The 16,833-nt window shown below is 38.7% G+C and overlaps 1 protein-coding gene across 1 annotated transcript; it reads right to left on the reverse strand.

Moving 5' to 3' along the window:
* Positions 1-125: 125 nt before the first annotated feature.
* Positions 126-12,593, reverse strand: LOC121503469 (MAPK regulated corepressor interacting protein 2-like). The gene is made up of 5 exons (XM_041777894.1): positions 12,070-12,593; positions 11,904-11,973; positions 11,260-11,399; positions 5,504-5,596; positions 126-530 (listed from the first exon to the last, which is right to left on the reverse strand). The coding sequence occupies exons 1-5, from the start codon at positions 12,122-12,124 to the stop codon at positions 460-462; spliced, it is 429 nt and encodes a 142-aa protein (XP_041633828.1). The 5' UTR covers positions 12,125-12,593; the 3' UTR covers positions 126-459.
* Positions 12,594-16,833: the final 4,240 nt, after the last annotated feature.

The raw sequence follows: 16,833 nt of genomic DNA on the forward strand, positions 1-16,833 counted from the left end.
GCAGAATAAAAGTAAATCTGAAGAGCTTAAGAGAAATGAAGGACATATTGATGGAGCAGTTGGCTGTGTGCACTATAAATAATGTAAAACAACCCATTCTAGTGATTAAAGATGCAAAAAGAAGCTTCTCGAAAATACAACTTTACTGCATTTCAAAGTAACATGACATCTCTGCTGTGAGGGTAGAAGATGAGTAGCCTGAACCTCAAAATGCCATCCTCCAGTGTGCAGTTTGTCACAGAATGAATATTCTTGGAGGGATAGGGGTTTAAAAAGTTTCAGTGAAGTGATTCTCTGCTGTTTCTTTGCTAGCGTCTGAGCGCTCTCTGTCCATTTTGAATCACCAAGTCTTTCAGACCTATCTCGCCTCCAGCCGAGGATCCATCTTCACTGTGAGCCATCCTGCTTCAGGTCGCACCTACTGATCATCTGACAAGATTCACAGATCCCACAGGAGTGTCAGGAGAGCTTGTCTATGTTGGCAAGGAAACGCTGCGCCCACCACTCGTCCAGATCTATGGGCACAAAGTCTGGAAAACAAGAGAAGTAAAAATGACTCAATGGAATGGAAACTGAGAAACATCCTCACTTTAGAAAAGTTAAGTGAAGAGTGAACACTACTCCTTTGGGCTCAGCCTGATTAAACAACAGATATTTACTCTGTTTCAGCTTAAAGTATACATGAGTTGTAAAAATAAAGAACTGGTGAAATTCCAATTGCAATTATTTTCCACTTTGTACTCAGAATGGGAAGCGATTACTTCTTGATGATTTAATTTTTGTCTTACAGCTTGATATTCCTACCGCATTTACATGTCAGTGTAAAATAGAATTCATCATTGAGGCCAGTAGTGTTCATGAAAATAAAATAATAATAATAAAAAAAAACCAGACTAAAATATTTCTGATGATAAAGCTGTAGTAGCCATTGATCATATTCTGGTGTAGGGCCAAAACCTTATATGTAGTTTCTGTTTAAGATACGGCCTCTACTGTGATATTTTTAAACTAAATTTTCTCAGATATTTGTTCCATACATAATACTAGAATAAGGTGGATGAAAGGACTTGAAGATGCCATAACATGGAAAAAAAGTGCAAATGTAATATTAGTTTAAGGGGATGAGAAACATGATTTAGCCTTTTAAAATGTAAATTTACTATGGAACTGTTTCACTTCTGTTTTTTATGATGAGCACATCATCTAACGATTAAAATTCACAGAAACAAAGATCAGGAGGACAAGAACCCTGTGTATGTTCACATTCTACATATGTTAAACTTTTATACTTAATATAACAAGAAAGAGAAATTGCTTCGGTCTTGAAACTATGTATTAAGACACGCTCAGCAGATTTGCAATACTGTGCCTTTTAGTTTGACGTTGACTCTTCACTGCCCTCCTGTGGTCAGAATAGATATTGCAATAACAAAAACTATGGCTTAAAACCCAATAGCTTAATCGTATTTTTTAAGGTACGTTTACATTTTTGGTAACTACTGATATATAAAATAGCTACATGTGAATCTGATGTGGATAACAAAAGTGTTTATTGAGAGGCAAGTTTGGGAACAGTTTTCTTGTGTTGTGAAGTGAGACAGCCGTGCCGGCTGATTCAAACTAAGCCATGTTAGCATGCTAGTTATGTCACAATTTACTTTATCATGTCACAACAAAATTTAAAAAGAAAATTGCATCAAATAAAAGATTAATAGTTGGTTACTGCATCTCTGGGAACTCAAGATAAGTACCAAAATACGAATTAAAAACCATAAATGAATTTATTACTACCAGAACGTCTTTAAATGAACTCTAATAGCATGCGCGTTTACTGCCTTCTTGTGGTCAAAATGAGAAACTACAACGGATTATATGAAATAAATTTAGGACTACGAATGTGATTGACTCGTTTTTGGTACAGACTTTCAAAATACTTCAAATAAAATATAACATTCGCCAACCCAAATCAGGAGACATTTTTTAGGATATAGAGGAAGAAATGACTTAATGAACACAACAAAAATACATCAAGAAACTACCATTTATTAAGTTGGTGACGTTATTCATCTGCTTAGCCGATTACAGTTGTTCTTGCATATGGAATCATGACTGCACTGCCCTCCGGTGGCAAAAATATGGAACTGCAATAACAAATGCAGTCTGGCTAAATTCAGCTTTGTAGCTGTTTTTGTTCACATTTACATGATCAGTGAAAGCTAATATGAAACTATAAAGTCCATTAATAAAATATCTGCAGATAAAACCAGTGATGAAAGCAACTAGGTTTAATAAGAAGCTATTTTAGAAACGTTTTCTAGTGTTGTGAAGTGAAACAACTGTCTGCTAACAAGAAACCTTACCTAGCCATGTTAGCATGCCAGTTTCGTAGGTATTTCATAAACAAAATAAAAATAAAACGTAACAAAATAGTAACAATAACAAAATGTCATCAAATAATAGATTAATCATAAATTATTTCGTTTTTAAAAGCTTAAATTGTATATTAAAACGCCTAATAACAGACGTACCCGCTCAAATGTCGAGTTTTTAATGCCCTCTAGTGGACAAAGTAAGAACTTATTTTTTTTATAAAGTTGACGTAAATTACGATTAATGTAATGTGCTGCCATTTCCGGTACGTCCTTTCAAAATAATTTGAATTAGAACTAAGACTCGCTTACAACCATTTGGAGACAAAATATGAGGATATAGGGGGAAACGGTGTTGATGTATGGCGCTGATTAAAATATAATCGAATATGTATCTGCTTATATTACTTTGAGCAGATGAAAAATGACACCAACTGATTAAATGGTATTAGTTTCTTGCTTTGAACACGTGATTCTTCAGCTCATTTAAATCGCTTAAAGACGTTGCTAAAACGGACGCGTCTCTTAATAGGCGTTTGAATTTATAATTTAAGCCTATAAAAGCGAAATAAATTATGATTAATCTATTATTTGATGCCATTTTATTATTGTTACTATTTTGTAACGTGTTATTTTTGTTTTGTTTGTGGAATACAGAAGACACTGGCATGCTAACATGGCTAGGTTTCTTGTTAGTGGGCCTAGTTGTTTCACTTCACAACACTAGAAAACGTTTCTAAAATAGCTCCTTATTAAACCCTAGTTGCTTTCAACACTGGTTTGGTTAATATCTGCAGATATTGTAAGGAAATAATGGATTCGGACACAAACATATGCAACAAAGATGGACAAAACATTACAATACTGTTTAAAGTGTCCTAATAAGGCAAGAAAGGGAGATTTTTCTGTCCTAAATTAACTTTAAATCCTGCTTTAAGTCATTAAAATAAACAGACTGGGAGGTTTTTTTGTCCTGATCTTCTTGTCTGCAGCTTTAAATGGTGAAGGTAGATGTTTAAGACATTTCATAGAGAGATTATTGATTTTAACTGACGATTTAAATGATCTGAAATATCACGTGTTCAAAGCAAGAAACTGCAGCACATATTTCTAAAGTTATCTCAAGGAACCATTGGTAGCGTAACTAAAGGCCAGAAAATATTCATATTATTGTAGTTTAACTGGGCTCCAGACAGACCATTAAATCTATCATTTAAAATGTCAGGGCTGAGAAAATATACTGAAGGCCTCAGGTAAATAACAATTCTGCTACAAAAGTTATGACAGCCAAAGATCAGCTATGTTCCTTTTGTCTTTCTTTTAACCAAAATTCAGGGCAACAAAAACCAAAAACACAGTAATCCTTTAAGAAAATGATTGACAATACAACAACAAAACACTTTTCAAATAAGGCCACCCCCCAAAGTTCAAGCAAAATCAAATCAAATGTTCCCCGAAGCAGTGTTAATTTTGTTGACTAATTGTTTTCGTTATATAGAAAACTACACAGTAACTAACAAAAAAGTAGGGGCAAGTCAGGCATATATCCAGTCACAGCTACTTTGACTTTGTGGAAAAGTGGGATGATATATGGGGGAGATCCAATCACAACTGCTTTTGCTGTGTGGTGACGGGGTAAGTTGGGGAGAGATCCAACCAGTCGACTGAATTTACTGTAAATTTTGTTGACTAAAATGTTGGGAAGTTTCGTCGACTAAAACTAGACTAAAACTAAAACAATTTAGATGACTAAATTCTGACTAAAAATAAGATATTTTTGGCAAAAGACCATTACTAAAACTAAATTAAAAAGTGCTGTCAAAATGAACACTGCCCCAAAGTTCAAACAATGGTTCAAGGCCTCCTCAGCCCAAACCAAAAATACGTGTGTTAAAGAATGTGTGTGTATTGGGGAAAGAAAATGTGAAAGATGAGTGTGGGAGAGAGGGTAATGTGGTAAACTTGCAGTCAGGAGAGTTGTAGCCAGGATCAGGAGGGTAATATTCATATTCAAACATATTAACAAGCAGTAACTTATCTAACTTTACAAATAAAGTGTTAAATAAATGAATAAAAATAAGCATTAAAAAAGTCTATGGACGATGGACCTATTGCAATAAGTATAAAAGACTGTAAACGTGTGTTGTCTGGAGGTAGAGGTATAAATGTGCAAGAAAATGCGAAACCACGGGTCACAGCAGTGGATGACTCTTTACATCAGTCATCAATCAGAACGGTTATGTGCATTCTGTGCAGTAATAATGCGTTTAAAGTGCAACTACAGTGTGCAGAGAAATAATCAGAAAATATAAACTACCAGTTAAAAGTACAGACTTTGTAATGAATGGTATGGTTGTACGTGGATGAAAAAAACACAAATTAAACCAAGCAGGAGGAAAAAGCATTAATGGAAACGGATGGTCAGGATCAGACAGAAAAGGCATCAGTAGTATTTTTTATAAAAAATAGTCCTATTCATATTTGGGTACAGTATTTGTTCAACAGGTGTTGATATTCCTTTACATGATTCAATGCTTAAATAAACTCATATAGTAATAATTTTGGCCTTTCAGTCTGAGCAGCAGGAGAAAAATGTTCATCCTGGCTGTCTTTAAAACTGCCTGGTAAACTAGAAACCTTTAAGAGTACTGCAGCACTTCAGAGGTCCACGTGAAAATCCCTCGATATGCCTCATGCACGGTATTTAAAGGCCGGGTTGATTCATTAATGAAGTATAAAAGCTTCCTTGGTTATTTTTTAAATGTGTTAGCTGAGTTGGCACATCTCATTTAGACAAGGAGAGAGAAAGGCCTGCAGGCTTCCAGCTGGAAGGATCAGAAACAGGTCCACTAATCCGTGGTTGGCTGGCTGTTTTAAACTACTGTCCCGGCCGCAGTTGTTTCAGACCTGTGGGCTAGTATTTAAAAAACTAAATGCAAACATTTCACCTTATGTTATACATTATTCTCATGTTTTTTTAATGATGCATCCTATAAAAAATGAGGGTAAGGCTTAAACTGTGACATGCTTTAAAAGGAAAACTTGCAATGACAGTGTAGCTGGATGCTAAGAGACATGAGTTGCTCTAGTAAAATGAAGAGGAGGACTTTAAAGCAAGGGGGATCTGTACTTACTATCCATGTGGGGACTGGGAGTGGTGTCTTTATAGAGGACAGCTCTCTGGGCCTCCTCTGGCCTCTGCTCCTGCTGCAGCACTTCCTGCCAGGCTGAAAACACAGAGACACGGTCAGAGCATCGACTACTGACACCAACATGCTTCTGGTATGTGGAGGTCTGGCATCAATAGTAATTAATCTGCAGGTCCAGTATTTAAAGACTTCTGCTGGTCCCAGCTTCTGGACTTTTGTCCTGTGGTTTTTGATTTATTACAGTAAATCTAAAATCTTTCAGCTTTTCATTTTTGGTTGGAAAAGAGAAAAAGAAACTGAAAGAAATCACATTGTACTCTAGGAGGTTGTGTTTAGGATTTCTCACTGTTTCTGGGCTTTTTAGACCGCTAATCCAGTAATCTCAGGAAGCAGATTATTTCAATTATGCAGCTTTCCTACAGTCCTAACTGCATGCTGACGGTTTGTTGTATTACACCTACAGTTCACTGCAAGAGTCTGCAACCAAGTTTATTCTAATCTTACTTGAGTTACAGCATGAATTAAATGCACAGTAACTCCACCACCAGGGGCCTCTCAAGGATTCGGTTCACCCAAGGCTGTTCATCAGGGGGGAGAAGGGGGCTTTCTGTTGCCCTGTCCAGTGGAGGGGTCCACTGAGGACAGTTATCCTACCCTATTTAAAACAATGACAACAAAGAGGCTTTTATTAACTGTTGCTTCAGGAAAAATGTCGCCTGTTTCATAATTTAAACCATGCCTCCTTAAAATAACATGAGCCTGTTTATGCAGGTGTAAAATAGCAGGCTTAAAGCTACAATACGGTATTTATGCCTCTAATAATAACAAATTGCTTCACCTATGTTAGATATGTTTATTATTTGAGGCCTGACATTATTTAAGATATTTCCAACAGTTTCCAAAGACAAAGAAATGGTTAATTTTTATAATCCAAACATTTGAATGATCATTTAATTTATTATAAGGGAAAAAGGCATCCAAACCTACTTGGGGCTATGTGAAAAAGTAATTGCCCCCCTTGGTAAATCATGAATTAAATTAAGCCTAGCATTAGTTCATGCAGGACACAATCGTCATGCCGTTCAGCTGTGATCAGCTGACGGCAAAATGATCCTAATTGCGATCCTAACTAATAATGTACTTCTCACAAATCCCTGCTTGCATTAATGCTGATGCAGCACTCTGCTGCTGCAGGCAACGCTTAACCTCCTCCAACCCAGCCTCCTCCTTTATAGCATAAAGCTTGTTTCACCCTCAAATTTAGATTCATGCTACTATGGATTCATTACTTTTGAACTGATTTTATTGTATTCAATACAGATTGTCATAAATGTATCTGTACAAATGGAGGTTTCTAGCCATGCACTCCCAGGAAATTCAAAGCATGGTGCTTGACTAACCCGGGGAGCATCTTCTAAGCAGAGCCTTCGAGTAAAACTGTGCATCCATTTTGCAGTAAAATGGTTAAATACATGACTAGAACATTCCTGACTGAACTGTGATTAACCACACTTTTGGAAAGCGGAGATCAATTTCACTAGACACACCCACCCTCAAAAAACAACACACCATGCGACGATCTAAAGAAATTCAAGAACAGATGAGGAACAAAGTCAATGATATCCATCAGCCTGGAAAGGTTACAAGGCAATTTCTAAGGCTTTGGGACTCAAAGTGAGAGTCATTATCCACAAATGTAGAAAACTTAGAACAGTGGTGAACCTATCCAGGAGTGGCCAGCCTACCAAAATTACTACAAGAGCACATCGATGACTCATCCAGGAGGTCAGAAAAAATCCCAGAACATCTAAAGACCTGTGGGCCTCATTTGCACTAAATCCTGGCCAGGGCTCACTCATATGTCTTGAACTGATGGGGGAAACTAGGGCAACAGAAAGCAGGGGCAATGGCAGAGAAACAATGGGACATCACAAGTAAGCAGCACAAAACGAGAATGAGATACAGCAACAGAACAGCAGCTTCCAGTAGTAGTTTATGGCAATTATATTTACATTAATCTCAACATTCCAGTGCAATAATTATGCATATTGTACCTTTAAATAGTGATAAATAACAAGGACTGGGTCTGAGAATATTGATGTATTTAGTGGCTAATAGCAAATATTCTTATCTGTCCCAGTTAGAAAAGAAGTCGTGCACCCCAGTGTCACACCCATAAAGTAAAGTCCACAAGGGCAATGGCTTTAAAGAGCCGCCACTCCTACCAAATGTTTGTATTTGCAATAATGCAGCATGTGCATTGTACTGTGTGTGCGTACTGACTGAGTTTATCTCAGTAGCTGCCTCCATCTTTAAGAGACTAATCTTGTTTATAAAATGGGTTGAGCGTTTTCAGAGAGTAAAAGGGAATGATTCAACCCTGAACAAGAGAGAGGTGGGGGAGGATTGGGCCTTCTTTGTGTCCTTGTCCCCTCAATGACAAGGTTACTGAGGTTGTTTATGAGCTGCTGTGGCTGAGCTTTAACACTCAGCAACCAGCAGGACACAGAGAGTAGGAGCAGAGAGAAAAAAGAGGGTAAAAGAGCTGCACAAAAACTTTAAAACTGGGTCAGTGTGTTGAGTTTCACCTGGACTGAACAAAACCTTTCATCCTGCCTGTCAGACCCCTTTGTTACCCGAGTCTTTCCTTTTTCCAGATAAAAGGTGTCTTTCAGTTTAAGTGCCAGCGAGAGTCATGAGGAGCTCGATATGAGGGTGTGAGAGCATTTCTCTTGTAAGTTCCTATCATGGCTATCAGTGTCAGAGCAGCTGTGTGGGTGAGGCCTGGGATGGGGGAGGAGGAGGAGGAGGTAAGGGGTTTCAAAAAGACCTTTCATAGTGGAACACCATTCACAAAACAGCTGGCAAGGGATGGATGTCACATGATGTAGGAGGGCATCATGGCGCATCCATTATGGTGAAAGTTTTTAGATATATAAGAGGCTGGCTTGGTGTCAGCATACATTCAGGATTCTGGCTTTTGTGTACACATTATATCTAACAATAACTGGATTTAATACAGCTGCAAACCTGGGAAAACCTCAAGTATCCCACGCTAAAAAGATAGACTAAAGAAATGTCTAAAATGTCAATGTATCAGCACATTAGCAGGAATGAATGCTGGAGGAGGCAATTAAGATATGAGGTCAACTCTACATGTCAAAGTGAGGTCAGAATAGAATTTTAAGGTGAATCATTGGTGGATACAGAGGGGGGCAGAGGGGCTATTATCCCCATGGTTCCCTGATGTTTGAAAAAAATGCAGCAAAAGTGCCCTCAAAAGGGTGGGTTCCCTTCCAATTCACAAATCTCTATAAAGTGTCCTCTAGCTTGCCCTTTTGATAAAGTGCAATACAAATGGACAAAACATGAAAAAGTGCCCTAGTGCCCAGTGGTCATAATGCTATGAGGTGCCTTCTTGGTTTCTCTTTCAGTGGTCAAAAATTGCTAAGTTGTCCACTAAGGTGCCGTTACAGTGGTCAAAGTGAGGTAAAGTAACTCTAGTTTTTCTTTTTTTGGTAGTCAAACATGGTAAAGTGCCCTCTAGGGCAGTGTTTCCCAACCATTTTTCCTTCCACCCTACATGCACCTAAGAAAAATGGAGCCCCCCAGGACACAAGAGAGGAGAAAAAGTCACACACTGCCACCAAAAATCAACATAAGTTTTAATCGTTTCACTGATAAAACCCTAAAAAACAGCCTATTCATGCTTTTCTTATCAAAAAATCCATTGTATAAACTACTTAATAACTGCTTTTTCATGGTTTTAGCCAATATTTGAAAATGTAATTTTGGAAGCCTCAGAGCAGGCAATGCCTCGCGCCCCCCCCCCAAAGATGTTTTCCACCCCCGTTGGGGGTGGGTGGGGGGGTTGCCAGAACCAATGCAACATGGGGCCTTCCAGTAGTCGAAACGGGATTAAGTGCCCTCTATGGCACTGTTTGAGTTGACAAGTTTGAGAAAGTGCACTACTAATGGACAAAACATGACAAAGTGCTCTCTAAGGTGCCCTTCCAGTGGTCAAAATGTGAAAAGGAACTCTAATATTTCTCTTTCAGTGGTAAAAACATGGTAAAGTACCCTCCAGGGTGCGTTGGTAAATGGTAACAAAGTGCCCTCTAGGCTTCTCTTTTTTTGGCCGAACTGTTGTAAAATGTCCTCCAGGGTACCTTCCTATGGTTAAAACCTGATAAAGTGCCATCTATGGTACCCTTCCAGTGGACCTGCCTGCCCGGAATGGTTAAAATCAACTCTAGGTTTTCTCGTTCTGTGGTTTTAAAAGGGTAAAGTGCCCTCAAGGGTAGGGGTTCCCAAACTTTTCAGCCCGTGACCCCCAAAATAAAGCCATCAGAGATTGGGGCCCCTGACCTTACCTTGAGGGGGATAAGGTGCACGCTCAAAGCACCATGTATGACTCATATATTAGGTAGTTTTTATAACTTTTACTGACATTTAATCACAAATATCACTAGATAACTACGTTTTTATTTTAAATTGAATTCACTTTAACAATCATTTTTTCAATAAATAATAACATTCATGATTTTGAATCATGTAACATTTTAGTTGTTTTATGGAAAGTCCCGCAACCCCCTTTCACTGTCTCACGACCCCCACTTTGGGAACCACTGCTCTAGGGTACCCTTCCAATAGACATGTGGTAAAGCATCCTATGGTTTTTCTTTCAGGGGTCAAGACATGACAAAATGCCCCCTAGGGTTCCTTCCAGCTGCCAAAATACTATAGAGTACTCTCTAGGTTTCTTTTCAAGTGGTCTAATATGTGGTAAAGTGCCCTCTAAGTTTTCCTTTTCAGGGGTCAAAACATGGCAAAGTGTCATCTTGAGTGCCTTCCAGTGGTCAAAACATTATAAAATGCTGTGCAAGGTGCCTCATAGTGGGCAAAATATTTTTAAATGCCCTGTAGGGTGCATTTCAGTGGTTAAAATGTGGTACAGTGCCCTCTATATTTCTCTTTCCTTAGTCAAAACATTATAAAGTGCCCCCTAGGGTGCCTTACAGTGGGCAAATGTAAAAAGTGCCCTGCATGTTTCTCTTTGAGGTCAAAACATGACAAAGTTCTGTGCAGGGTGCCTTACAGTGGGCAAAATATTATTAGAGGCCCTATAGGGTACTATTATGTGGTTAAAATGTAGTAAAGTGCCCTCTATGTTTCTCTTTCAGGGGTTAAAACTTGACAAAGTGCCTCCTCTGGTGCCTTCCAGAGGTCGAAAGGTGAAAACATGGCAAAGCACCCTCTAGGGTGCCCTCCAGTTGATTGCATGTGATAATGTGCTTTATATGAAGCCCTTCAGTGGACAGAGTATGATGAAGTTTTACTTCCCAACCCAACCCACGCTCCTTAAAAATACTGTTCCACATCACCAGTGACTCCACCAGTGGTTGAGCAGCCGCTCTCCAAACTGAGGCTGAAGCTGACATCCTCACTTGTGTATCCTTGTAAAGTCATAGTTAAATAGTTGTTAGCAGTTTTATTATTACTGAGGTGAAGGGGGATACACACATAATAAACCAGGATTAAGATTTTTAGTGTCCTGGTGCCCCACTGCTTACAAAGGGGTATAATTTAAGTCTTTGCCCCTGCCCCTTTAAAAACCAGTCAACCAGTCAATGTCATTATTTGTTGTATATTTTTCATATCCAAGACTGTATTTTGTGTTTATCTGCAAAATTGTTCAAAAAAGAAAACAAATTTAAATTGTAGAAGTATAAAAGTCTCACCCTCATAGACAAATTTGACGTTTTCCTCATGGTCAGCGGTGAAACGTTCCTCCTGCTGGGTGTCTGTAGGGAGCACCGGAGCATGGTGATGGTATTTCTTACCATTTAGGCGGTTGAAAACAATCTTGGGTGCAGGAAGGCTGATGTGTACAAGAATAAAAAAAACACGTCACAAGCAGTTGGACGTTTTCTGCAAACAGATGAACCCACAACTTTGAAAGTCTGTGAATGTGTCAGAACTTTTGGGCCTGAACTCAAGCAAGGCTGTTTGAGTTGGAGGCAGCAACAGCTGAGTGAAGGACCATGTGCCAGCTCGCCTTCTCACAAGGTCACACACACACACACACCCACACACTCAGAGATCCTGGCGAGCTATAAAGGCATGAAAACAGCCCAGCAGGCGGACTGAACCTTGGGGAAGCCATAATGTGAAGGAGTGTTATGAATCATTCAGGCCTGCAGACTTGTCTCCAACTGATGACGTCCACGTTGCAGCCAGGACACAGTTGTGCACACTTTAAGTGCCCAACTACATCAGAAAACCAAGTCTTAAACCATCTTATTTTTTCAAAGGACACACTACTTTGCGCATATATAAAGTTGTTCAGTAACAGGAGATTTATCTCCAAAAGTTGCGCACTTACTCAGGCATGCTCCAGGACGTCTGTTTGTGCTTGAAGTCGTTTATTTTGTTGTCAAGCTGCTGTGTGGGTCCTAAAGTAGAGAAAAAAATGAATCAGACCTTAAGAAAATATAGAAATCAACATGCATGTTTTGGTAGGTTTTGGAAACTGCAGATCAGGGCCTCACCTGTCCTCCTCTGGGTGACTAGTTTGCTGGGACCTCTTGTAATAGTGTACATCATGCGCAGGAAGAGTACCTGTAAACTTTTTAGCACTTCGAAGAAAGAAGTGAGTCCAGAAACAGGTGGAACAAGCCTTCTTGAACAAACAAGTCACTTTAAATTAAACGCAATCCCTCAGGGTCTAAAAAGAACTCTCACTATGGGTGAAGTCTCGGTCCTCCCGTCAGCTGATCGGACTGGATCTCAGTCCCAGTCACAGGGTGCAAGTTGGAAGCCGAAGTGGATTCACACGCAGTCCAAACAGCCTGTTTGGTAACGTCTCAGTAAACGGAGCTCTGCGCCACGCTCCTCTCCGCGTAAAAACAGCTGCTGGAGCGCATCTCATCCAGGAAACCCTCCTTCTCTTACCTGCCACTTCCGTCCCCAGGTCCTGTCAGTTAAGTCACTTTGGTGCTAAGGTGTCCTGCACCGACACAATGTCACATAACCTGGAACAGCGGCTGTCATTCATAAGACATTGTACGCACGCCGTCAGAGCGTAGGGCTGATCACTCGACGTCCCTTACACGCCTCCCTCGGCGCTTTAAAGAGACAGTGTCCTGGGACTGGAGGAGCTCTGTGGAGTACTGCTAAACGAAGAGGAGACCAATGAGATATAAAAAGAAAAAATAAGCTGTTTCATTACTCTGACTTTGAACTTAATCATCCAACTAAGGTAAATAATCATGACATCTCTAGTGCAGCTGTGGCTCCTTTGTCTGAACAAGTAAAACACAAGTCAATCGAGTTAATCTTCATCAAATTTGATATAACTGATAACTTTCAGTTGATCATCAAACTAGGAGTAGTTACTCAGTTCTAAATCCTTATTGAATCATTACCTATTCACTAGGTATTAACTTGTCACTCACTCATTTGATACCTAGTACTCATGCCAATTTTTATGAACATTTTATAGACAAAGATTCAGATGCATGTACTTTAATAATATATAGTGGACCCCATTCTGCTGCTGTAACAGCCTCCACTGTTCTTGGAAGGCTTTCCACAGGAGTTATGGAGTGTTTTGTGGGAATTTGTGCTCATTTATTCTGTAGAGCATTTATAAAGTCAGTCACTGATGTTGGATGAGAACGCCTGGCTTACAATCTTTGTTCCAGTTCATCCCAAAAGTGCTAGATGGGGCTGATTTCAGGGCTCTCCTACCTGCCACGGTGGCTGGTTGATTCAGTGTAGAAGAGCTAGTCTAGCTCTTCTACACTGATCTCATCAAATCCTGTCTACATAGTCCTTGCGTTGTGCACTGCGGCACAGTCATGTTGGAATAGAAAAGGGCCTACCCCAAACTGTTGCCACAAAGTTGAAAGCTGAGTTGCTGTTGTTCCTAAACACTTCCACTTTCTAATAATACCCCCAAGTGGACCGTGGAATATCCAACATAGATAAAATTACACAAACCATCTCATTGCAAAGGTGGCATCCATCACAGTACCACGCTTGAAGTCACTGATCTCTACAGAATGACCCATTTTGTATCACAAATGTCTGCAAATGGAGACTGCATGGCTAGCTGCTTGATTTAACATACCTGTGGCAACAGGTCTGATTGAAACACAATAATAACAGGTGGGGCCAAATACTTTTGTCCATATAGTGTACCTTATTGTAAAGGTCTGTCACATGAGTTCATCTTGTTTGGTGCCAGTTTATTCAAGGGTCATTTGTCTGCTCCTCTATGAAGCCCCTATCCGCTGTAAACGACTCTGTGTTTACAACATAAACACCTGAACTCATGTGCACAATACAATCACACATAGACATGTTTACAATACAACCATCTTTACTTTTTATGTGTTAAGTGTGTTAATCTAAATAAAAAAGGTTAACTGAAACATGCATCCATTTACATAACTTTATCCAAAGAAAACTCTAAAATACTTTTCAAGTATTTAATAACTAAGGAGTCTGTAATGAACTGTTAGTTATCTAGAGAAAGAACGGCCAGATGACCAGGAACAAATGAGTAACTGGTGGTTCAGCTGGGAACAAATAAGTAGGACACTGCTAGTTAACTGGTTAAAGTAATGAAAATAAAATTTAGACATTTTAATATCAGAACCTGTTATGAGTGAACAATAATAATCTTTGCTCACTTTCTGTATACACTCAGGGTGTTAGTAGGCTTTTATTCTGGAATCACTGTTTCTAATTTGCAGTTTTCCATGTCACCAAAGGTCAACCATTTTCCAATACTTTCATTTAGGAAGAATTGCACATTTTTGTCCTTGTTTCCTACAGGGCTACTATTTTAACAATTTATGAAAATCTTAAAATCAAAAAATAAAAGGCATGACAATCAAAGTTGTTGCTCATTATCAACATATTTAAGGCTGTGATAAGTCCCTTCAAGTAAATCAAATTTGCTTCTAGTATAAGAGAAATATTTATTTTTTGTGTTTTTACTGCTCTTAAACTGGCATTCAAAGGGTTAAACTAGATATTTGTTAGCATGCATGCTGACATTTTTGGTCACTAACACCCTGAGTGTAACAATTTCTTTTACATCAACTGGAGGTTAACCAGGGATAATCTGAGTAATGAAATTTAAATTAAGCAAGGATTGAGTGAGTTACTAACTGCTGGTTAACTTGCACCCAGATGTCAAAATTACCTCATAACAAATAAGTAACTTTTGACCAGCTAACCATGGGACAAATGAGGAACTGGTAGTTTTAGAAAGAACAAGTGATAGATTGCTAGATAAACGGGGAAAGAATAAATAACAATGAATAGCAGGATGAAAAAGTAAGTCCTTGCTAATTAACCATATCAAATGAACTGCTAGTTAACCAGGGAAAATACCAAATAGCAACTACTAAAATGGGATGAATAAGTAAGTCATTGCTAGTTATCCAGGAAAAGGAATGTAACTGAACAGCTAGTTAACCATTTGTTAATATAAAGCTGGTATTTCCTCATTAATTTTATTGGGTATTTTAGATTGCGTAACAGATATGACTGTTAGACTGTTAAAAATTGTGTGAAATTATTAGTGAATGAAAGAGGAACAAAATGCTAGATAACCACTTGTTAATGTGTAGATAGAGAGTAATTCCTTATCATATATTTATAAAGTAACTGTTAACTTTCAGTTCATTATCATACTGTGTAGTTACTTGGTACCAGATCATTAACTGATAAATACCTGATTACTCATCTGGTGTTTCCTGTTGTAAAGTGGAGCATCATAGTGAGGTAACAGTTGAATCAAACTGAAAAGATAACCTGTTATAATGTTCAAACAGGCATACCCTTACAACAGCATTATTTAAGATATTTCTCTGGACTCACCTACACCTTTACCTTACACTCTAAATACATACACTCAGGTTCAGTGGTGCATTTACATTCCCTAAGAGTTGAATTCTCAAAAACAGACGCTAAATTCTAAAGAAGCAATCATTAATATAATTTTAAACTGCATATTTACACTAAATCCACCAGAGTCCATCAGTGTATAAATGTGACTACATCAGTGTTACAAGTATTTACATTGATGTCTCTTTAAAGGTGCATCAAAGCTCAGAAGGTAGAAAAGACCTTTAAGGTAGCGTAATCCTAATCCCTGCTCCAAGTGATCTGGAGGTTTTGCTGCTGGTAGTAAGATAAGGACATGAACGTATACAGGTGGATCATCATGGTGTAATTATTTAAAGTGAACCTACCTGTGTTACCTGTATGCCAGCTACAAGTAAAGATGTGGTCCTACCTCTATAGAAGATAGTTAATTTATTTCATCTAGATTGTTTGATTTCTACTAAAGTGCAGAGCTAATAAGCACCAAATTTCTGGTACCCTGTAGTCTTATCGTGAACATTTTTCTTTAAAATATTTCAGTATCTCGTGTTTTTCATAAGGATCAATCTCAAAGTCTGAAAAAAACAAGAACAAAAAACAGCAATGCAGAAGTGCCAAAAACTGCCATATACTTTGAGCCTAGCTGCAAAAAGCATGGGAAGCTGCATACAAGCATGAATACAGCCTGGTTCAAAAGAGAAATTTTGGTCGGAACAGCTCATGTCTTTATGGTCAACTACTGATTGGGTAGATGTTTTAAAATAACTAGTCCTTTTTGGTTTTAAGAAGATAAGGCTCATTTATACTCTAAGTTTGATATGCATACAGATATGGATGGAGCCTTTTGGCTATACACTGCATTTTATTTTACATGTAATTTTACATGCTGTCTGGAGCCTTCAAGGGATATTTATGTATCGTGAAGTTGGGCTGTGTAAGGTAGGCAATAGTAATGATATGAGCCTCCAGAGATTTCAATGTACATTGCCCGTTTAAGGAGAAAGTGATGGGGGTACTGGCAGGGAAGCTAGGCTATTCAGTGCTAAAGAGCGAGTTTTAGGTGAAAAGGGCTCTCAAACAAAATTGGTTCAAATGTAAAGTGGGGTCTGTCAGCCATGGGTGTAGCACAGGGGGGGGAAGGGTACTGATTACCCAGGCCCACAGTAGGGAGGGGCCCTTGAGAAACCTGCAATGAAAAGTGTGATTTTTTTCTTAGTAATTAGTGTCATTATTGAATCAAAAGAGACTAAATGAATTGGTCAACAGACTGAAATTCATATGAAATAGAGTAAAATACAATACTGGGGGCCCCCTGCTCCTCCCTTAAAATGTCCAGTGCTGCAAAATAATGTAAGTAGATTTAATTTAACCATAGTAAAATGATTGCTCATAAATGGGGAAATTATGGTTCA

This window comes from Cheilinus undulatus, linkage group 21 (assembly GCF_018320785.1).
Source record: "Cheilinus undulatus linkage group 21, ASM1832078v1, whole genome shotgun sequence".
Classification (NCBI taxonomy): Eukaryota; Metazoa; Chordata; class Actinopteri; order Labriformes; family Labridae; genus Cheilinus; species Cheilinus undulatus.